At 40.2% G+C, this 24,840-nt stretch overlaps 3 protein-coding genes and 3 non-coding genes across 6 annotated transcripts in view; 2 read left to right on the top strand and 4 right to left on the bottom strand.

Annotated features, from left to right (window-relative positions):
* The window catches only part of LOC133570515 (uncharacterized), a 905,074-nt gene that overhangs the window by 820,624 nt on the left and 59,610 nt on the right, over positions 1 to 24,840 (bottom strand). The gene's annotated exons all lie outside the window — the stretch shown is intronic.
* On the bottom strand, positions 5,489 to 5,561 carry trnav-cac (transfer RNA valine (anticodon CAC)). The gene has a single exon. It is a non-coding gene; the product is annotated as a tRNA-Val (tRNA).
* trnag-gcc (transfer RNA glycine (anticodon GCC)) lies at positions 6,331 to 6,401 on the top strand. The gene has a single exon. It is a non-coding gene; the product is annotated as a tRNA-Gly (tRNA).
* trnav-cac (transfer RNA valine (anticodon CAC)) lies at positions 7,682 to 7,754 on the bottom strand. Its single transcript has one exon. It is a non-coding gene; the product is annotated as a tRNA-Val (tRNA).
* Positions 8,241 to 10,200, bottom strand: LOC133570581 (uncharacterized). The gene has a single exon (XM_061923263.2). It carries the CDS (start codon positions 10,198 to 10,200, stop codon positions 8,893 to 8,895), a length of 1,308 nt encoding a protein of 435 aa, XP_061779247.2. The 3' UTR covers positions 8,241 to 8,892.
* LOC133570555 (uncharacterized) lies at positions 10,647 to 24,109 on the top strand. The gene is made up of 2 exons (XM_061923238.2): positions 10,647 to 10,680; positions 21,586 to 24,109. Exons 1-2 carry the CDS (start codon positions 10,647 to 10,649, stop codon positions 23,067 to 23,069), a joined length of 1,518 nt encoding a protein of 505 aa, XP_061779222.2. The 3' UTR covers positions 23,070 to 24,109.

Genomic DNA, 24,840 nt, shown 5'->3' with positions numbered 1-24,840 from the left:
ATTCAAACGAGAGAGTTGGGTCGAAGATAATACCCAGATTCTTTACTGATTCGCCTTGTGTAATTGTTTGGTTGTCAAATGTTAAGGTGGTATTATTAAATAAATGTCGGTGTTTAGCAGGACCGATAATCAGCATTTCCGTTTTCTTGGCGTTGAGTTGCAAGAAGTTAGCGGACATCCAATGTTTAATTTCATTAAGACACGCCTCCAGCTGACTACAATCCGGCGTGTTGGTCAGCCTTAGGGGCATGTAGAGTTGGGTGTCATCAGCATAGCAATGAAAGCTAACACCGTATTTGCGTATGATGTCGCCTAGCGGCAGCATGTAAATACTAAAGAGTGCAGGGCCAAGAACCGAACCCTGAGGAACTCCGCACGTTACCTTAACATAGTCAGAGGTCACATTATTATGGGAGACGCATTGCATCCTGTCAGTAAGATAAGAGTTAAACCACGACAAGGCTAAGTCTGACATACCAATACGTGTTTTGATACGCTCTAATAAAATATTATGATCGACGGTATCGAAAGCAGCGCTAAGATCAAGAAGCAGCAACATAGATGACGCATCAGAATCCATCGTCAGCAGTAGATCATTAGTCATTTTTGCGAGGGCTGTCTCCGTAGAGTGATTTGCCCTGAAACCGGATTGAAAAGGTTCACAGAGATTGTTAGACACTAAGTGTTCATTTAGCTGCTGTGCGACAATTTTTTCGAGGATTTTCGAAATAAAGGGAAGGTGGGACACCGGTCGGTAGTTTACCATGAGGTCAGGATCAAGGTTAGGTCTTTTGAGCAGAGGATGAATAACCGCTTTCTTGAATGCTAGGGGAACAGTGCCAGAGGAAAGTGATAAGTTTATAATATTTAGCACTGATGGACCTAATAATACAAAAAGCTCCTTGATAAGTTTCCCAGGAAGTGGGTCAAGTAAACATGTTGTTTGTTTTATCCCACGTACACGCTGTAATAGTTCCTCTAATGTTATTTCATCAAAAAGAGAGAGACTATTTTGTATTGCAGTATCCGTCGTAGATACAGTTGTATCTGTGTTCATAGAACCCAGTTGTAGCTGGGATGCGTTGTCTTTAATCTCCTTTTTAATGAGTTCAATTTTCTTATTAAAGAAATTCATAAAGTCATCTGCCGAGTGGGTGGAGCTATTGGGAGGAGTCCCTTGTTGGGTTAGCGATGCTACTGTACTAAACAAAAATTTAGGGTCGTTTTTGTTGAGGCGGATGAGATTTGAGTAATATTTAGCTTTAGCTAAGGTAAGCATGCGTTTATACGATATTAAACTATCACTCCATGCTTGATGGAAAACCTCAAGCTTGGTCGCGCGCCATTTGCGTTCCAACTTTCTACATGATAATTTATGAGCTCTGGTTTCCTCTGTAAACCATGGGGTGCGCCTTTTAGGGGCCCTTTTTTGTTTTAGCGGTGCTATACTATCAATGGTTTTGCGCAGGGCATTGTCAAAGTTGTTAGTGAGGTTATCAATAGAGCCGACATAATTTGGGAATGGTGCCATTACCGAAGGCAGTAGGTCAGCAAGAGTCACCGTTGTGGCGGCATTAATGTTGCGGCTGCTATAGCAGTTATTATTATTATTAGTTTGTTGACAATGAGTCAGAACTTCGAATTTTATAAGGTAATGATCGGACATTACTTTAGTATACGGGAGTACCATAACTTTGGAGGTGGTGACACCCCTGACCAGCACTAGATCTATCGTATTGCCGTTGCGATGCGTAGGTTCATTTATTATTTGTGTAAGACCACAGCTATCAATTATAGTCTGGAGCGCCACGCACTGAGGGTCCGATGGGGTATTCATATGGATATTAAAGTCCCCCATTATGATTATATTGTCTGCGTGCGTCACTAGATCAGCAACGAACTCTGAGAATTCATTAATAAAGTCCGAGTAGGGCCCTGGGGGGCGGTAGATAACAGCCATATCGAGAGGCAGCGGTGCGACAGACCTCATAGTAAGCACCTCAAACGATTTGTATTTATTATTTAGGTTAGGGGTAAGGTTAAAGTTTTCATTGTATATTAATGCGACCCCCCCACCCCTTTTAAGGGGACGGGCAATATGCGCATTCGTATAGTTAGGAGGAGATGCCTCATTTAGCGCAAAAAATTCGTCTGGTTTGAGCCAGGTTTCGCTAAGACCAATGACGTTAAGATTGTTGTCTCTAATGACCTCATTAACTAATAACGTTTTGGGAGACAATGATCTTATGTTTAAAAAGCCCATATTATAAGTATTGGGCTGTTTTGACGAGTTTTTGTTTAAATTATCCGTAGTAGAAATATTAATAATGTTGCGTTTATTATACGTAGTGCACTTTAAATAGTTTCGACCATATCTAGGAATTGATACGACGGGAATTTTCAGATTGTTTGCTTGATGCTGCGATCGACTAAACGCATCATGATTTGCCACCTCAGTAGAATGCATATCTACCCCGGACACATTCACAACAGAAAACACATTATGTGAGTTGTGTGTTATTCTAAGAAAATTGCTATGCGTACAGGAATTATCCAGCCTGGCGCTGGCTAGTTCTAGCTTAACTGACTCCTCACCCGGACTAGCAGGCTCTGTAATTGCCTGTGACCGGGCTTGCTCTAGTGTAGTTAGTCAAATGTGACTTAAACAGTAGTCTATATTCTTAGACAGGATGATGGCGCCTTCCTGGTTAGGGTGAAGGCCGTCCCTCATCAGCAAGCCTGGTTTGCCCCAGAAAGAGGGCCAATTATCAATAAACGTTAGTCCCTGTTGTCTACAGAAGCTAGCCAGCCACTTGTTAAGCGAGACTAATCTGCTATATCTCTCATCATTGCCTCTCGCAGGCAGGGGGCCAGAGACAATTACTCGATGCCTGGACATCTTTCTAGCGAGATCACAAGTCCTGGCTATGTTTCTCTTTGTAATCTCTGACTGTCTCATTCTAGTGTCATTGGAGCCAACGTGTACAACTATATTCGCATAACTAGTGGTGCGATTAGCCTGTCGTACGTGTTTACTAGGCCTGTTGCGAGTTAGCTCCCTAAGATTAGCCTCTATGTCAGGTGCTCGGGCCCCCGGGATGCACTTAATTGTGGCTGGTTTGCTAAGCTTTATGTTTCGGGTGATGGAGTCCCCTATGACTAAGGTGTGGTGCCCGGTAGACTGGGGTGTAGGACTAGCTAAAGAGCTAAATCTATTATGCGTCTCAACCGGTACACCGTAGCTTGTAGGCTGCTTAGGACTACTACATGCTGGGCTAGTTAGCTCGCTACAGCTAACGCTAGCAGATGTGTCCGCAACATCTAAAGTTACGAGATTACTCTGCTCTAACTGGCGGACACGGCCCTCTAGCAGAGCCAGCCTCTCCGTGAGTAAGGTGCAAGACGCGCAGGAAGCCATACTCACGGTGTTTTCTGTCACCGAGTGAAGTTCCTGCTGTCTTCCGAGAAGTCCTGGTCACGGTGTGCAGGAGTAGACTCCTTCTGACCGGCGCCCGGCGACGCCTTTCTCCGCGCTAGCTTCGTTAGCTTAGCAGCTAGCTGCTAGCTAGCTGCGGGAGGGGTGGAGAGACAGAGATCGGGTGATTTGCAAGTTAAATAGTACTACTAAATATGTTGAGAAAGTAATAAAGAAAGCTGCAGAACAATTTAAAAGCACACAAATAGAACGATACTTAGCTTTTTCGAAACAGCGAGCAGTCAGCGAGCAGTCACGCACGGTGTTTGAGGGTTTTCTTGTACAGTCCATGTCCTTCTCTAAATTTGCAAAAAAGTTTCTAGTTAAAACGTGTGCCACGTTTGCAACATAACTTTCAAGTCATTCTTGTTTAAATTAATGTAAAATACTGATAATCAATGCTATCGCCTCATATTGGCTATCATTAAATCAGTGTAGCATGTTTGGTCCGTCGCAGCCCGCATTTCAAACGTTCTTCCTCTTAACCGAGTTCATTAATCATTTTTACTCCACAGGCATTGGTGGTTCAGTGGTAGAATTTTCGCCTGCCACGCGGGATACCCGGGTCGGATTTCCGGCCAATGCATTTTTTTGCTTTTATTACATTTTAACTAATATTCATAAGGGACAAAAGCAATGTTTGTGACAACCGCAAAACGCAGGCATTCCACCCAAAGGACATATTGGACTCACCGAAGGCTGAATCAGTATACTTCTAGTTACGTCCATCCAAAGACAATGACAATCGGTCAGCACGTTCGGCTGTTAACTGAGAGGATGGTGGTTCAAGCCCACCCAGGGACAAAATCTTGACGCGAGCACGAGGGTTTGAGGGTTTTCTTGTACAGTCCATGTCCTTCTCTAAATTTACAAAAAAGTTTCTAGTTAAAACGTTTGCAACGTAACTTTCAAGCCATGCTTGTTTAAACTAATGTAAATTACTGATAATCAATGCTATCGCCTCAAATTGGCTATCATTAATTCAGTGTAGGGTTATAGACATCGTGTTGAAATCCCATGCTGTTCCAGGCGCTGTAGCTGTCAGTCAAGGTGCCTGTTTGTTAAATAGTAGATGTTGGGCTCAAATCCCGTCAGTGTCTTGACTTTTTTTCTTGTAACACTTTCTCAGTTTGTTTTCAGACCACATGAATGCAAGCCAAATTCTATTCGTTTTGAATAAAATCCCAATGGATCCACAGAGTTTGATGTTTACTGCAATGTTTTCTTCAAAAAAATGCCATTTTAAATGTGGATTGAGTTGCCTATCGCCTCATTTTTGAGCCAATGTCCTTCTCTAAATTTGCCAAAAAGTTTCTAGTTAAAACGTGTGCCACGTTTGCAACATAACTTTCAACTTACTGCAATGTTTTCTTCAAAAAAATGCCATTTTAAATGTGGATTGAACCAGGACTCAGAAAGAAACCCTACTTTGGGTGGGTTCCAAATCACTTTGTTACAAGTAGTTTGTCTGGATATTCACCAGAGTAAGCATCCTGGAGATTAAGACAGCAGAGTGGCGCAGCGGAAGCGTGCTGGGCCCATAACCCAGAGGTCGATGAATCGAAACCATCCTCTGCTATGATTTAGGTTTCAGGTGACTATTTGACTGGTTCTTAATTTGAAAGCAAGGCCAACACTCATTCAGACTGCAGCTGTCTTCTCTAACTCTTTGGGAATTACACCTATGATTCCTGCTAAAAGAGAGGTTAAACATCTTATCAGTCAATCTAAACAGTACAGTTGCAATCCATTGAAAGCCCTGAGAATACAGTGACTTGAATGAATGAGAAATTTCACAGGTTTGTGCGTGACATTTTCATGGAACCCAGCATTCATGATGTTGAAGTCTGAGGTCTGCCTATATGAGAACCCTCTAAATTTGGTGTTGTGTGTGCTCGGCTGTACATGAGGTGGTCAGCTATGTTGCAAACTACTTTATGATGAAACACAGGACCTTGCTATCATTTATTTCCTTGCTTATTTATAGAGGTAAGAAGGAAAGTAAAAAGACTTTGTTTCCACCCCGTTTCGAACAGGGGACCTTTCGCGTGTGAGGCGAATGTGATAACCACTACACCATGGAAACTGCTGCAGTTTGCAGACCTATATCAAGACTTACAAGTTGATTTTCGGCCAATGGAAAACATGGTGCTCGCTAGTCTTATTGCTGTTATTAGCTGCATTGCATTTCTTACCTTTTGTGGATGTTGTTAAATCCCTTGTGCATGTAGAATGTGTTCTACTTTGTAGCATGTTTTGTCTGTCGCAGCCCGCATTTCAAACGTTCTTCCTCTTAACCGAGTTTAGAAAACTCTTTTACAGCACAGGCATTGGTGGTTCAGTGGTAGAATTCTCGCCTGCCACGCGGGAGACCCGGGTCCGATTCCAGGCCAATGCATTCTGTTGCTTTTATTACATTTTAACTACCGGTAATATTCATTAGGGACAAAAGCAATGTTTGTGACAACCGCAAGACGCAGGCATTCCACCCAAAAGGGATATATTGCACTCACCGAAGACTGAAGCAGTGTACTTCTCGTTACGCTAATCCAAAGACAATGACATCAGGACATCGTAACATGAGATTTTATAATTTTTTGGGGAGTAATGAATCATGTAAACCAGTAAGTCTCTGTGGCGCAATCGGTCAGCGCGTTCGGCTAGTTAAAACGTGTGCCACGTTTGCAACATAACTTTCAGCCATTCTTGTTTAAACTAATGTAAATTATTGATAATCAATGCTATCGCCTCATATTGGCTATCATTAATTCAGTGTAGCATGTTTGGTCCGTCGCAGCCCGCATTTCAAACGTTCTTCCTCTTAACCGAGTTCATAAATCTCTTTTACTCCACAGGCATTGGTGGTTCAGTGGTAGAATTCTCGCCTGCCACGCGGGAGACCCGGGTCCGATTCCCGGCCAATGCATTCTGTTGCTTTTATTACATTTTAACTAATATTCATAAGGGACAAAAGCAATGTTTGTGAAAACCGCAAGACGCAGGCATTCCACCCAAAGGGCATATTGGACTCACCGAAGGCTGAATCAGTATACTTCTAGTTACGCCCATCAAAAGACAATGACAATCGGTCAGCACGTTCGGCTGTTAACTGAGAGGATGGTGGTTCAAGCCCACCCAGGGACGAAATCTTGACGCGAGCACGAGGGTTTGAGGGTTTTCTTGTACAGTCCATGTCCTTCTCTAAATTTGCAAAAAAGTTTCTAGTAAAAACGTTTGCAACATAACTTTCAAGCCATGCTTGTTTAAACTAATGTAAATTACTGATAATCAATGCTATCGCCTCAAATTGGCTATCATTAATTCAGTGTAGGGTTATAGACATCGTGTTGAAATCCCATGCTGTTCCAGGCACTGTAGCCGTCAGTCAAGGTGCCTGTTTGTTAAATAGGAGATGTTGGGCTCAAATCCCGTCAGTGTCTTGAAGTTTTTTCTGTAACACTTTCTCAGTTTGTTTTCAAACCACATGAATGCAAGCCAAATTCTATTCGTTTTGAATAAAATCCCAATGGATCCACAGAGTTTGATGTTTACTGCAATGTTTTCTTCCAAAAAATGCCATTTTAAATGCGGATTGAACCAGGACTCAGAAAGAAACACTACTTCAGATGGGTTCCAAATCACTTTGTTACAAGTAGTTTGTCTGGATATTCACCAGAGTAAGCATCCTGGAGATTAAGACAGCAGAGTGGCGCAGCGAAAGCGTGCTGGGCCCATAACCGAGAGGTCGATGGATCGAAACCATCCTCTGCTATGATTTAGGTTTCAGTTGTCTATTTGACTGGTTCTTAATTTGAAAGCAAGGCCAACACTCATTCAGACTGCAGCTGTCTTCTCTAACTCTTTGGGAATTACACCTATGATTCCTGCTAAAAGAGAGGTTAAACATCTTATCAGTCAATCTAAACAGTACAGTTGCAATCCATTGAAAGCCCTGAGAATACAGTGACTTGAATGAATGAGAAATTTCACAGGTTTGTGCGTGACATTTTCATGGAACCCAGCATTCATGATGTTGAAGCCTGAGGTCTGCCTATATGAGAACCCTCTAAATTTGGTGTCGTGTGTGCTCGGCTGTACATGAGGTGGTCAGCTATGTTGCAAACTACTTTATGATGAAACACAGGACCTTGCTATCATTTATTTCCTTGCTTATTTATAGAGGTAAGAAGGAAAGTAAAAAGACCTTGTTTCCACCCTGTTTCGAACAGGGGACCTTTCGCGTGTGAGGCGAATGTGATAACCACTACACCATGGAAACTGCTGCAAGTTGCAGACCTTTATCAAGACTTACAAGTTGATTTTCGGCCAATGGAAAACATGGTGCTCGCTAGTCTTATTGCTGTTATTAGCTGCATTGCATTTCTTGCCTTTTGTGGATGTTGTTAAATCCCTTGTGCACGTAGAATGTGTTCTACTTTGTAGCATGTTTTGTCTGTCGCAGCCCGCATTTCAAACGTTCTTCCTCTTAACCGAGTTTAGAAAATTCTAATGTATGCTGACCTTGAATGGAACATTGTCACGACACGCACGGTCAAAAACTGTTTGTGTCCTCCATGCAAGCGCCCCGAGTGCTCCCACCTGAACCCAATTAAATGACGTTACCATGGCAACCGCACCATAGCAATGGTCCCATCCCTGTCAACACATTTCAGCATGAACAGAGGCCAGCAATCAATGAGAGAAAACAAAATAAAAACAATATGAACAAATAAGGAAATTGTCTCCTACAGTATGCAAAGTAAATGTCTGTGGGATGATGTACAATACTGGCTTGTGCCTGACACTCCAAACTTTGATTGATATTGATATTGTTTTGGGGATGTTTAAAAAGAAAACATACATTAAAAATGTTTAAAACCCAATAATGGGAATTTTTGTTTTATCCACGAATGTAAGTTTGTAAAAAGAAAAAATAAACATCCTTCCACAAACAATTCAGCCTTTTTCTCTCACTTTTATATTGCATAAAGGTCTGGGGACATACATATAAAACAATCATCATATTACAAAAGAGAGTAATAAAGATCATTAATAAAATGGATTATAGAGACCCAACAAATAATTCATAAAGTCACACATTTTAAAATGGTATAAAAGACAAGTGTTCAAATGATGTATAAAGTAAATAATAATATGCTTCCTGAAGTGGTCCAGAAGATGTTTCACATGTGAACCAGTACATATGTACATCATATAAAGGTGATCATCTATGGGATCATTACCAAGTAGAAATACAAATATGGAATACTTCAATATTTCAAACTATCTAATCTATAAATGTAGGAGCATATTAAAAAGATAGTTACACAAACAACAATGTCACACATGTTATATGTGCTGATGTTGTTAGAAAGTCAAAGTTAAAGTCTTGACAGTTTATTTCAAATCCTGCAGTTTCATTTGCTGCTGCTGTTCTCACCAGCACACTTGTGTTTCTTACACTGGTACTTAGAAGACAATCTTTCACCACACACACTGCAACTCAACACTTTCTCTCCTGGGTGTCTTCTCATGTGTCTTTTCAAAGAAAAAGGTTTTTCACCAGTGTGTATTCTCATGTGTCTTTTCAAAGATTGCCTTTTAGTAAAACCTTTACCACAGATTGAACAAGAAAAAGGTTTTTCACCAGTGTGTTTTCTCATGTGCATTTTCACACTCTGACTTTGTCTAAACTCTTTACCACAAGTTGAACAGGAAAAAGGTTTTTCACCAGTGTGTGTTCTCATGTGTATTTTCAAATTTTGACTCTGTGTAAAACCTTTACCACAGGTTGAACAGGAAAATGATTTTTCACTAGTGTGTGCTCTCATGTGTCCTTTCAAATGTTGACTTTGTGTAAAACTTTTACTACAGATTGAACAGATACAAGGTTTTTCACCAGTGTGTGTTCTCATGTGTCTTTTCACACTGTGACTTTGTGTAAAACCTTTACCACAAGTTGAACAGGAAAAAGGTTTTTCACCAGTGTGTATTCTCGCGTGTACTTTCAAATGTTGACTTTGTGTAAAACCTTTACCACAAGTTGAACAGGAAAAGGGATTTTCACCAGTGTGTGTTCTCATGTGTCCTTTCAAATGTTGACTTTGTGTAAAACCTTTACCACAGGTTGAACAGGAAAAGGGTTTTTCACCAGTGTGTGTTCTCATGTGTATTTTCAAAGATCGCCTTTGTGTCAAACCTTTACCACAGATTGAACAAGAAAAAGGTTTTTCACCAGTGTGTGTACTCATGTGTCTTACCAGATGACGATTGTGTTTAAAGGTTTTGTGACAGTGAGAACATGTGAAGTGAGTGTTGTCAGTGTGACATGTTGCATCATCTTTAGAGTGTTCATCATCAGTGTCAGGAGAGTGTGACGTTGTGTCCTCACTATCTGATAGTGGAGCTAAGATCTTGTCTGCTTGTGATCCTCCACAGTGGTCTCCATCAGCTTCTGTTGTCATGTGTTGTGTTGAGCTGCTGCTTGGAGGCTCCGCCTCTCTCTTCTCCTCACTTTCACCTTTGACCTCATCATCTTCACTCTTCACAGGGACACCAGTCACTTCCTGACTAACGCTGTGTTCCTCCTCTTCCTCTTTAATGTGGGGGGTCAGTGAGTCTTCCTCTTCCTTTTTACAGGGCAGGGTCTGTGTCAAAGAGGAAAAGGAGAAGCCAGAGGGTCCGTGGTGCCTGGTCTTCCTCTTTGGTGGATCCTCCTTCAACATCCTGAAGCTACTCTCCTGTTTTTCAGGCAGAAGTTGTTCTTCACAGACGTCTGCAGGACACAAAATGACAAACATGCTTGAGAAATGTCCAGATTTGCTCAGTCACATGAGGCATTCAGTAAGTTTACATGTACTTAAAATAACAAGTTAATGTATGAATTGGCCTGAAAACAAACACACTGCTGTTTACAACATCATTCACAGGAAAAGAAGACCACTTTTTACGAGGGGTGGGCAATATGGCCTAAAATCTGTATTGCCATAAATTCCCTTCTGCCTGAGGTATGATGTATAAAGTTGGAGAAAAGATTAGGTCGTTTACATTGTAAATCTGTATTCCGTATTGTTAGCTCTGCTATGGCGCTACCTTGTGGTCGAGTTCGCTCACTGCGAGTGCAGTGGGTTGAAAGTGCATTTCCTTTTGCTACGTGCCATAAACCCCAAGTATGGTTTCTTCATTTATCTCGCCAAGCAACGTTTGTAAGTGTAACCGAGGATTTCCATCCTAAACCACAATTTGTGGTTTAGAATGACGTCTGGAACTCAAGATAGTTCCACATGTCTGGGAACGCCACCGACGGATAATCCTTGATATTACTCAACAAATCTTTAGGGATCTATTCCGTTTCATAATTAGATTTTTTTCTCGTATCTGCTTTTCGCAGGAAGATCTCGGCCAGGGGTGTTTAAACTATATTTAGATGGGGGGCCACATGGAGGAAGATCTACTCCAAGTTGGCCGGACTGGTAAAATTACGGCAAGATAACGTAAAAATAAAGACAACTGCAGATTGTTTTCTTTGTTTAAAAATAGAACAAACACATTCTGAAAATCCCGTCTCATTCACTCATTCACACACTAATGGCGGGATCTGCCATGCAAGGCGCTTACCACGACCCATCAGGAGCAAGGGTGAAGTGTCCTGCTCAAGGACACAACAGACGTGACTAGGTTGGTAGAAGGTGGGGATTGAACCAGGAACCCTCAAGCACGGCCACTCTACCAACCGCGCCACTAGCCTTACACCATAGACCTGCCTACTAGCCTTCCACCATTGACCTGCCTACTAGCCTTCCACCATCAACCTGCCTACCAGCCTTCCACCATCAACCTGCCTACCAGCCTTCCACCATCGGCCTGCCTGCTAGCCTTCCACCATCGGCCTGACTGCTAGCCTTCCACCATCAACCTGTCTACCAGCCTTCCACCATCGACCTGCCTGCTTGCCTTCCACCATCGGCCTGTCTACCAGCCTTCCACCATCGACCTGCCTATTAGCCTTCCACCATCGGCCTGCCTGCTAGCCTTCCACCATCGACTTGCCTGCTAGCCTTCCACCATCGACTTGCCTGCTAGCCTTCCACCATCGACCTGCCTGCTAGCCTTCCACCATCGACCTGCCTACTAGCCTTCCATCGGCCTGCTGTTTGCCTCCAGCCATTGGCTTCGTCTACGGGCTTCCACCCATCGGCCTTGGTTGCTAGTCTTTAGCCCTGTCTGCTAACATCTTCAAAAGTGGTAAAACAAGTGGAACTTCTCCTCTCACTATGTCACAAATTATTATATTGTGTTTTATACTTTTGTGTGGTTTTACTGGTGTCCCAAATGGGTCTGGTCACCCCCACTCACGAGCTATGCTACTTCAAGATGCACAGTTTGACATATTTGATAATTTGACATGTCATCATAGTGGCAGCTACAAAATAACCTCGGCCTTATCTCAGTTGAAGATTTCTGTGACTTTGGACAAAACAAAATGGCTGCATACTATGGTAGAGTCCATTCATTCTTATTGTTTCCTTGTTTTGAGAGATCACGTCAACATTACTGCATCCTCCCCTATTGTGAGCACTTACTTTCACAGATTAAAGACCGACTCAAAAGATGGTAACTTTAAGTGCAAATGTTTAAATATATTATTGTTATTGCTCTCAGGAAATGTTGAGACTAATCCAGGCCTTGATACACCTACACAATGTTTTACACCTGCGGATTTTAAAACTAGATCTGGTTTTGGGATTATTCATATCAATGTTTGGAGTTTACTCCCTAAACTGGATATGATAAAGATCTGGATAAACTCAACAAATGTTGATATTGTAGTCTTATCTGAAACTTGGCTTAAACAATCTGTGCTTGATGAAGATATTTACATTCATGGCTATAATGTCTATCGTACTGACCGACAAAGAAAAGGTGGTGGAGTGGCCATATATATTAAGCAGAGGTTTGATGTTAAATTAGTGCTCTCTGAATCAGTAAGTAAAGAACTTGAACTGTTAGCACTTGAAATTGAATTAGCTAGAAATCACCACATTATGGCAGTGGGGTGTTATAGGCCTCCATCTGCCCCTAGTAATTCCCTATCTACTCTTGTGAAGCTTCTGTCTCAACTGAAATACAATGAAATAGTGATTTGAACTGGGACTGGCTCACATCTGTGTCTGACTCTTTGAAAGCACAGTGTGAATCTCTAAATGTAACACAATTAATTAACTCAGCTACAAGACCTAATCCTAAATGCCCTCAAAAAGCTACACTCATTGACTTAATTCTAACAAATATGCCCTTTAAATGTGTTGCATCTGGTGTTTTCCCTAATGATGTGAGTGATCATTGTGTGATTGCAGTAGTGCGAGACACAAGGTATCCTAAAAGCAAGCCTCGTCTTCTTGAAAAACATACCGGTAATATGAAATTATTTGAGACGCAAGCTTTTTTTACATGACTTGCATCTTTTTAATTGGGATAGAATTGCTCTTTTTGATCATGTTGAACTGGCTTGGAAATATTTTCACGGAAACTTCTTGAGTATAGTGAACAAACATGCCCCTTTTAGAAAATGTAGGGTTAAAGGACGTGACAATCAGTGGTTTACATCGGACCTGTCAGATGTATTGCATGAGCGTAATGCTGCTTGGGCCAGGGCACGCAAGTCAGGGTTAGAAGCAGATTGGTTGAATTTTAGACAATTAAGAAATCAATTTACCTCTCTCCTTCGGAAAGTCAAATCAGAATTGTATTTCTCCACAACAACTGAAAACATCAAACACCCAAAGAACTTTTGGAAAATCATCAAATCTTTGTCCACCTGCTGTAATTCAGTCAATCTCCCACCTAGTATACTTGTTGATGGTGTCAGAGTAAGTGACAGAAGAGAAATGGGTAGTCATTATAATAATCATTTTATTACCTCTGGTTTTCTCTATAATTCTGACAACTCTACTGAAGTTCCGCTAACTCCGGAAAGAACCGTTGAAAATACCCAGGTTTTTAACTTTACGCTCTTTACCACAACAGAGGTCATGAGGGCTCTAAAACAGGGGTGCCCATTACGTCGATCGCGAGCTACCGGTCGATCTCGGAGGGTGTGTCAGTCGATCGCCAGCCAGGCATTAAAAAAATAGTCCTAAAAATGAGCGATAATAAATCTTCACTATGTTGTCACTTTCGTCACTTGATTGACATTCACGGCACCCGAGGGTCTTCTGAGATGACGCTGGCTGCTGCCAGCACATTATTAAGAAAAAATTACCGACAGGAAGGCGAGAAACACTTTTTATTTCAACAGACTCTGGCGCCGTACCTGTCGTCAAAACTCCAAAGACCGACTGCACAGTTGCACAATAAAAGCGCTGCTTCATCCTGCCTGCGCTACCAAAATAAGAGTCTCAGAAAGCTGGCGTAAACAAGCTAGCAAGCTACGGAGTTTGCCGCCAATGTATTTCTTGTATAGTGTATACAAAGGAGTACGGAAGCTGGACAAATAAGATGCCAAAAACCAACCACTTTCATGTGGTATTGGACAGAAAGGAGGACTTTTTTTCTCCTCCATTTGAAAATGCGGACGTTATCAGCACCACCGTCTGATTCCTATCAATGCAAGTCATCACAATCAGGTAATACACCAACTTATATTCTTGTCTTCATGAAAGAAAGGAATCTATAAGTGTTAAACATGCTTGTATTATCATTAAACACCTTTAACTTGTTAACAATATTAACTATATGTGTTAAACATGCTTGTATTATCATTAAACACCTTTAACTTGTTAACAATATTAACTATATGTGTTAAACATGCTTGTATTATCATTAAACACCTTTAACTTGTTAACAATATTAACTATATGTGATAAACATGCTTGCATTATCTTTAAACACCTTTAACTTGTTAACAATATTAACTATATGTGTTAAACATGTTTGTATTATCTTTAAACACCTTTAACTTCTTAACAATATTAACTATATGTGATAAACATGCTTGCATTATCTTTAAACACCTTTAACTTGTTAACTATATTAACTATATGTATTAAACATTCTTGTATTATCATTAAACACCTTTAATTTATTAACAATATTAACTATATATGGGACGGCGTGGCGCAGTGGGAGAGTGGCCGTGCGCGACCCGAGGGTCACTGGTTCAATCCCCACCTAGTACCAACCTCGTCATGTCCGTTGTGTCCTGAGCAAGACACTTCACCCTTGCTCCTGATGGGTGCTGGTTAGCGCCTTGCATGGCAGCTCCCTCCATCAGTGTGTGAATGTGTGTGTGAATGGGTAAATGTGGAAGTAGTGTCAAAGCGCTTTGAGTACCTTGAAGGTAGAAAAGCGCTATACAAGTACAACCCATTTATCATTTATCATTTATATGTGTTAAACATGCTTGCATTATCATCAAACACCTTTCACTTGTTAACAAAAACATATCTTTCATAAATAAGTAAATATAAATGATATATATGAATGAGGTAGATCCCCACGACTTGATCAATTGAAAAGTAGCTCGCCTGCAGAAAAAGTGTGGGCACCCCTGCTCTAAAACAACTTAAACCTAGAAAGCCAGCTGGCTCAGATAAGTTGGAGCCGCTTTTCCTAAAGTTGGCAGGTGAAATTATAGCTGGACCACTGACTCACATTTTTAACCTTACTCTAATTTCAAATGAAATCCCCTTGGATTGGAAATCTGCCCTTGTAATCCCCCTATTAAAAGGAGGTGACCCTAGTAATCTAAATAATTACAGACCGATCTCTAAACTCTCTGTTGGGCCCATTATTAATTAATAATTAATAATCTTGGACAGAATATTCTGAACTCAACTTTCCATTCCTACGCTGATGATACTGTCATATACTGCACAGCACCCACTCCTGCTGAGGCCTTTAAATATCTACAACAAGCATTTGACAGAGTACAAGAACAACTTTGCTATCTTCAACTGCTTTTAAATGCAGAGAAAACAAAAGTGTATGTTCTTAACCACATCAAAAACTGTAAGATCAGCACTGTGTGAGAACATTTGAACAAGAAATGGGCAACACATTGTGTTAGTGTCTGCTTTTAAATATTCAAGATTTGTAATTGATGACCACTTGAGTTTTAAGGAGCACATTCAGTATGTTGTAAAAAAAACCTGAAACTTTTACTGGGATTTTATTATAGAAACAAGTCTTGCTTTTCTTTTACTGTGAAACAGAAATTGGTGGAAACAACCTTTTTACCTGTTATTGACTATGGAGATGTGTTGTACCGTATTTTCCGCACTATAAGGCGCACCGGATTATTAGCCGCACCTTCAATGAATGGCATATTTCATAACTTTGTCCACCAATAAGCCGCCCCGGACTATAAGCCGCGCCTACGCTGCGCTAAAGGGAATGTCAAAAAAACAGTCAGATAGGTCAGTCAAACTTTAATAATATATTAAAAACCAGCGTTCTAACAACTCTGTTCACTCCCAAAATGTACGCAAATGTGCAATCACAAACATAGTAAAATTCAAAATAGTGCAGAGCAATAGCAACATAATGTTGCTCGAACGTTAATGTCACAACACACAAAATAAACATAGCGCTCACTTTCTGAAGTTATTCTTCATTCGTAAATCCTTCGTCTTCGGTGTCCGAAGTGAAAAGTTGGGCAAATTTACGATCCACTGGCAGATGTTGGCGTCGTCTGGCGCTGCCTCCTCGTCTTAGTGAAGGTGTGTTCGCCTTCTGTCTTCCATTGTTCCCACGCAGTTAGCAGTCTAGCTTCGAATGCCCTGTTGACACCAATATCTAGCGGCTGGAGGTCTTTTGTCAATCCACCCGGAATGACGGCGAGTATTGAATTAAGCGCGTAAGCGTGTCTCTCAATGTGCTGTTATGAGCTAGCAAATATAACAACTACACTACCCAGCATGCAACGATAGTTACGAGCATGCGCGGTAGCCCTGAGAAGCGTTGTATGCTGGCAGTTAGAATGTGGTTATGAGCACGCTGTGAGTAAACGTTGAGAACTCAGTTAACACGCCTCGTCTGCATTATTTATAATTAGACAGACAACACACTTAATAGGAGCCATTTTGGGGTCTTTACATAAACACACAAATGGAAATGAAACGTCACATATCCCAGCATGCACCGCGCGCTTCTTCTACGGGGAAAAAAGATGGCGGCTGTTTACCGTAGTTGCGAGACCTAAACTTTATGAAAATGAATCTTAATATTTATCCATATATAAAGCGCACCGGGTTATAAGGCGCACTGTCAGCTTTTGAGAAAATTTGTGGTTTTTAGGTGCGCCTTATAGTGCGGAAAATACGGTATTAGTGCACTTTTGTGCATGATGTCACTAAGATGACATCAAAACAACACTAAATTAAAGTGCACTTTTTGTACAGAACACCACTACAATAGTTTAAAACAAATAAAGTGCACTTTTGTGCATGATGTCACATAAGATATTTCAATAAGTGTCAAATAAAAATTAGCTGCATAATAGGAAATCAAATAGTGTATGTCCTTCACTATGTGAAGGACATACACTCAATAGTCACATATTGTTGACTATTTGTTTCATATGGTGTTAAACTGGAAATGGTTGCTTGGACATTTTGTGGGTGTGGCACCGAACGGAGATGTTGACATGCAGAGTTTCAAGCACTCTTCATTCTCTAGCGGGTGACTTTTCAAATGATGCTACATTAGCAGTGCTGCTACTTTTTGTAGCAACGCTTTTGCCGCATACTTGTTCACCATCTACCCGCTTGAAGCCAAACCACCGCCAGACGATGGACCCCCTGCTGTTTGTCTTGGGAATTAATTCTTCCTTCATTTGTTACCAGATTGGCACCTTCTTTCTCTCATATTACCACTAGCACCACAGCTAACGTTACCATGCCGCTACCTGTCTGCTCCGTGAGAGCGTATGATGTTGCACACGTGACAGTATGTGACGTATGTAAGAAGGTGCGCTTGTTTTATGTCTCTGTGAGAAGGAGAGACAAGAAAGAGTGAGAAGAGCCTGTAGTGTAATGCCTGCAGCTAAAAGCAACTGTGTGAGAACGTATACTCCAATATCACCATATAGTCATTTTCTGTATCGCACAGAGACAAACCCACGATATATCCAGTATATTCCATACATCACCCAGCCCTAATTCTAACTCATAAATGTAAATAAAAGTCCACTTGCAATGGAGCCAATGGGAGGTCCTCTATAACCATCCAAAATACACCAACAATACTCCATTTGCATTTTGTGGCTTGAATGTCCACCAAGTGTTAGTTGAGTTGAGTTTATTTGGAACATGCAAGCATACAACATGATACATCACACATGCATGCATACAACATGATACATCACACATGCATGCATACAACATGATACATCACACATGTATGCATACAACACATGATACATCATACATGCATGCATACAACATGATACATCACACATGCATGCATACAACATGATACATCACACATGCATGCATACAACATGATACATCACACATGCATGAATACAACATGATACATCACACATGCATGCATACAACATGATACATCACACATGCATGCACACAACATGATACATCACACATGCATGCATACAACATGATACATCACACATGCATGCATACAACATGATACATCACAAATGCATGCATAAATAATAAATGATAAATGGGTTGTACTTGTATAGCGCTTTTCTACCTTCAAGGTACTCAAAGCGCTTTGACACTACTTCCACATTTACCCATTCACACACACATTCACACACTGATGGAGGGAGCTGCCATGCAAGGCGCTAACCAGCAGCCATCAGGAGCAAGGGTGAAGTGTCTTGCTCAGGACACAACGGACATGACGAGGTTGGTACTAGGTGGGGATTGAACCAGGGACCCTCGGGTCACGCACGGCCACTCTTCCACTGCGCCACGCCGCCCCTACATACAACATGATACATCACACATGCATGCATACAACATGATACATCACACATGCATGCATACAACATGATGCATCAGACATGCATGCATACAACATGATACATCACACATGCATGCATACAACATGATACATCAGACATGCATGCATACAACATGATACATCACACATGCATGCATACAACATGGTACATCACACATGCATGCATACAACATGATACATCACACATGCATGCATACAACATGATACATCACACATGTATGCATACAACATGATACATTACACATGCATGCATACAACATGATACATCAGACATGCATGCATACAACATGATACATCACACATGCATGCATACAACATCATACATCACACATGCATGCATACAACATCATACATCACACATGCATGCATACAACATGATGCATCACACATGCATGCATACAACATGATACATCAGACATGCATGCATACAACATGATACATCACACATGCATGCATACAACATGGTACATCACACATGCATGCATACAACATGATACATCACACATGCATGCATGCATAGAACATGATACATCACACATGCATGCATACAACATGATACATCACACATGCATGCATACAACATGATACATCACACATGCATGCATACAACATGATACATCACACATGCATGCATACAACATGATACATCACACATGCATGCATACAACATGATACATCACACATGCATCCATACAACATGATACATCACACATGCATGCATACAACATGATACATCACACATGCATGCATACAACATGATACATCACACATGCATGCATACAACATGATACATCACACATGCATCCATACAACATGATACATCACACATGCATGCATACAACATGATGCATCAGACATGCATGCATACAACATGATTCATCACACATGCATGCATACAACATGATACATCAGACATGCATGCATACAACATGATACATCACACATTTATGCATACAACATGATACATCAGACATGCATGCATACAACATGATACATCACACATGCATGCATACAACATGGTACATCACACATGCATGCATACAACATGATACATCACACATGCATGCATACAACATGATACATTACACATGCATGCATACAACATGATACATCACACATGCATGCATACAACATGATACATCACACATGCATGCATACAACATGATACATCACACATGCATGCTTACAACATGATACATCAGACATGCATGCATACAATACAATACATTTCTGGGTGTTGTTGATAAATGGTTTTTAGCCTTGCATAGGAGAGTTTTAACTTGCACTTACAGATGTAGCGACCAACTGTAGTTACTGACAGTGGGTTTCTGAAGTGTTCCTGAGCCCATGTGGTGATATCCTTTACACACTGATGTCGCTTGTTGATGCAGTACAGCCTTTGGGATCGAAGGTCACGGGCTTAGCTGCTTACGTGCAGTGATTTCTCCAGATTCTCTGAGCCCTTTGATGATATTACGGACCGTAGATGGTGAAATCCCTAAATTCCTTGCAATAGCTGGTTGAGAAAGGTTTTTCTTAAACTGTTCAACAATTTGCGCACGCATTTGTTGACAAAGTGGTGACACTCGCCCCATCCTTGTTTGTGAATGACTGAGCATTTCATGGAATCTACTTTTATACCCAATCATGGCACCCACCTGTTCCCAATTTGCCTGCACACCTGTGGGATGTTCCAAATAAGTGTTTGATGAGCATTCCTCAACTTTATCAGTATTTATTGCCACCTTTCCCAACTTCTTTGTCACATGTTGCTGGCATCAAATTCTAAAGTTAATGATTATTTGCAAGAACATTTTTTTTTATGAGTTTGAACATCAAATATGTTGTCTTTGTAGCATATTCAACTGAATATGGGTTGAAAAAGATTTGCAAATCATTGTATTCCGTTTATATTTACATCTAACACAACTTCCCAACTCATATGGAAACCGGGTTTGTACATATGTTGACCAGATGTTGAGATATTTGCTGGGAGTCCATATTGGTTCTCCACCAGCGTCCCACTTTTGTTGATAAATAAATCTAATCAGCTATTGAATAGTTTTTCCATGATTTTGGAGAATGGTGGAAGTAATGAAACTGGTGTGTAGTTAGTAAACTGGTGTATGTCTCCATTCTTAGAAATTGGTACGACTTTTGCAATTTTCATTTTGTCAGGGAATTTGCGGGTTAGAAATGATACGTTGCTGATATATGTCAGAGGTTCTGAAATGTCTTCTATAACCTTTTTTATGGTTACCATATCTATTCCATGACAGTCGGTTGAGGTCTTGGATTTACAATGTTTTACAATTTTGATTATTTCTTCTTTTGTCACGTTCTTAAGAAACATGGAATTGGGATTTCTGTCTATGAGCTCACTCAAGTCCTCAACTGATCCATCATCTGCATTTGGAAATCTTTGTTCCACATTGTTTCTGATATTAACAAAGTAATCATTAAAACGTTCAACTATTTGGTTCATATTGTCATTTTTTGTATTTCCATGTAGAAAGTACTGGGGGTAATCTTTCTTAGCAGCATTTTTAATGATGCTATTTAGGATGCCCCATGTTGCTCTCATGTTGTTTCTGTTCTTCTTTAATAATTGTCTGTAGTATTCCTTCTTACATGTTCCTAGTACACCAATTAGCTTGTTTTTTTATTTCTTATACTTATTTATAGAAGTCTGTGTTATTAGTATTCCATATAATGTGTTTTTTTTTTGTGACAAGCATTTTTCAGTCCTTTTGTCATCCATGGTTGGTTGTTTTTCTTTTGCTTCTTACTAACTTCTTTCCATGGACAACATAAACATTGATATTATACATGTGGGCCAATATATATATATATATATATATATATATATATATATATATATATTTTTTTTTTTTTTTTTTTTTTTTTTTTTTTGATGTGGCAAGCTACTTTTGCAGTGTATAGCTTAGCTACATTTAATTGAGAGTATAGCTTAGCTCCATTTAATTGAGAATAACTTGTAGCTTAGCTTACTACATTGTCCAGGTAGCTTGCCCATCACTGTCTATTTGGCCTAGCTCACATGTCAATAGTTTGAATACTGCAAACTTCAATACAGTAACACCTCATTTGTTCTGCAGACGTCCAGCGGGTGTCAGCGGGGAGTCATGAAGAGGAGTGGCACACCAGTGTGGGACAGAAGGAGCTACAGGCCCCCTCCCACATTAAAGAGGAGCAGCTTCATGATGAAGATGAAGCTCAGTCCTTACAGCTTCATCACAGTCAAAGTGAGGAGAACAGAGGGGCGGAGCTTGTAAGTCAACACATCACAGAAGCTGATGGAGAGCATTGTGAAGATATCAAGTCAGAACCAGACAGCATCTTTGCTCCACTGTCAGACATGGACCACATGATGTCACACTCTTCTGATCACAGTGACCACATCCAAAAACCTTTGGAGAGTAAAAATGACTCTAAAGGTGATACGAGACATCACACTAACAACAAACACTTTGACTGCTCTGAATGTGGGAAATCATTTAGAAAGAAGAGTCATTTTACAGTACACATGAGAACACACACTGGAGAGAAACCTTTTACTTGCTCCGTTTGTAAGAAGAGTTTCTTCAGAAAGGGTGACATGACCACACACATGAGAATACACACAGGAGAGAAACCTTTTACTTGCTCTGTTTGTAAGAAAAAATTCTTCCAAAAGGGTAACATGACCACACACATGAGAACACACACTGGAGAGAAACCTTTTGCTTGCTCAGCTTGCACTAAAAGATTCAACACTAAGAATGACATGATATTACACATGAGAACACACACAAGTGAGAAACCTTTTACTTGCTCTGTTTGTAAGAAGAGTTTCTCCAGGAAGCAACAAATGACCACACACATGAGAACACACACTGGAGAGAAACCTTTTACTTGCTCATCTTGTGCTAAAATGTTCAACACTATGACGGAAATTACATTACACATGAGAACACACACAGGTGAGAAACCTTTTACTTGCTCTGTTTGTAAGAAGAGTTTCTCCAGCAAGCAAAACATGACCACACACATGAGAACACACACTGGAGAGAAACCTTTTGCTTGCTCAGCTTGTGCTAAAAGATTCAACACTAAGAATGACATGACATTACACATGAGAACACACACAGGTGAGAAACCTTTTACATGCTCTGTTTGTAAGAAGAGTTTCTCCAGAAAGGAACGCATGACCACACACATGAGAACACACACTGGAGAGAAACCTTTTGCTTGCTCAGCTTGTGCTGTAAGATTAAACACTAAGATTGACATGACATTACACATGATAACACACACAGGTGAGAAACCTTTTACTTGCTCTGTTTGTAAGAAGAGTTTCTCCACAAAGCTTAACATGACCAGACACATGAGAACACACACTGGAGAGAAACCTTTTGCTTGCTCAGTTTGTGCTAAAAGATTCAACACTAAGAAGGAAATGATATTGCACATGAGAACACACACAGGTGAGAAACCTTTTACTTGCTCTGTTTGTAAGAAGAGTTTCTCCAGCAAGCAAATCATGACCAGACACATGAGAACACACTGGAGAGAAACCTTTTGCTTGTTCAGCTTGTGCTGAAAGATTCAAACACTAAGAATGACATGACATTACACATGAGAACACACACAGGTGAGAAACCTTTTACTTGCTCTGTTTGTAAGAAGAGTTTCTCCATAAAGCGTAACATGACCACACACATGACAACACACACTGGAGGGAAACCTTTTGCTTGCTCAGTTTGTGCTAAAAGATTCAACACTAAGAAGGAAATTATATTGCACATTAGAACACACAGGTGAGAAACCTTTTACTTGTTCTTTTTGTAAGAAGAGTTTCTCCAGCAAGCAAATCATGACCACACACATGAGAACACACACTGGAGAGAAACCTTTTGCTTGTTCAGCTTGTGTTAAAAGATTTAACACTAAGAAGGAAATGATATTGCACATGAGAACACACACAGGTGAGAAACCTTTTACTTGCCCTTTTTGTGAGAAGAGTTTCTCCATAAAGGAACGCATGACCACACACATGAGAACACACACTGGTGAGAAACCGTTTAGTTGCACTGCATGTGTTAAAAGGTTCTGGTCTAAGTATCAGGTCAGTAAACACAAGTGTGTAACAGTCATGGAAGCTGCAGGGATGTAAAAACACTTAAACAGTGATTGTGCTAAATGTAGTTTAAAAACACAGCATGTTTAATATGAATGTATATTTGATGTTGTATGTAGTGCTTCTCATCTTCTAGTCTTATATGTTGTCCTGTACTTACTATTTAAGTTGTGTGCATGTCTTGAATATTATATATGTAGCTACTATTTTATTCTATTTTCTCATTGTTAAACGGAGGACATCTTATTATTTTAATTAGGGATTTTTTCCATGCATATTTTCTATTTTATTTAATTGATGTTATTATCCAACTAAAAGTATGACTGAATAAAATGGTTAACAAAATGTGGACTCTGGTAGATTAGCAGCATTGTTACATCATGGATGTTAACTACTGCAAAACATCAACAAAGAAGAAAAATGCTGAAGTTAGCAACACATCACTGAACTTTAGAGCCATCGTGAGTGGAGTTGCTTGTTTTTATTGCTGCATTTGTACTTATTTCACCTCACATCTTCACTTTTAATCCTAAAGTCTTCTTCACATATATTGTTGTAGGCTTCTAACATTTATGTTTCTGATGTGTGTGTGTGTAGTCTGTGGAAAGGGTTGTTGTCCCTTGTGGATCCAATTGTTCACTTGCACAGATACATCTTCATCATCATTAGTTTATTATTGTTCTTCGGTCAATGGTCAACAAAATAAACAAACAGTTGTACATTCATAGATTGAAAAAGAAAATGTTGCAGAGAGAAAGTGTTTAGGCTGAAGTTGAACACTTACTGCGCCTAACCCTATAAACAATGTCAAGTACAAGATGAACTTCCGAAAATGATGAAATGTCCTTTGTACAACATATTATAAATACACATTATACACAACATGAACACAGTTCAATGATATACACAGTAAAGGCATGTGAAATATCCTTGTACACCTTTGCACCAATTATATACTATATACAAACACTTCCATTATTATTTATATCTCACACTTAGTTTGTAATGAACATTGATCATAGTATTACCTGCAGTGTTGATTCAAGAGTGATATATTTTTTCAAGACATGTTTTTTAAATGTGTGAATGGAAGTGGAACATTTGAAGGAATGATCCAAGCTGTTCCTAACCCTGCAGTGTAACAGCATCACAGCTTGTTAGAGACCAGGGAAAACTGGAGCTCAGCCTTTTAGCGGCCCGGACAATAAGATAAGAAGTGGCAGGAGTTGGTCAG

Source organism: Nerophis lumbriciformis, linkage group LG28 (assembly GCF_033978685.3).
Source record: "Nerophis lumbriciformis linkage group LG28, RoL_Nlum_v2.1, whole genome shotgun sequence".
Taxonomy (NCBI): domain Eukaryota; kingdom Metazoa; phylum Chordata; class Actinopteri; order Syngnathiformes; family Syngnathidae; genus Nerophis; species Nerophis lumbriciformis.
Note: the sequence above shows the minus strand (reverse complement) of the source record. Positions and strands in the feature narration are given on the sequence as shown.

Excerpts from the sequence above, each read along its gene's own strand:
- LOC133570555 (XM_061923238.2), top strand. The coding sequence starts at position 10,647 with ATGGTTTCTTCATTTATCTCGCCAAGCAACGTTT. Across the intron at positions 10,681-21,585 it reads TATCTCGCCAAGCAACGTTT|ACGTCCAGCGGGTGTCAGCG; the intron begins GTAAGTGTAACC and ends TTTGTTCTGCAG.
- LOC133570581 (XM_061923263.2), bottom strand. The coding sequence starts at position 10,200 with ATGTTGAAGGAGGATCCACCAAAGAGGAAGACCAGGCACCACGGACCC.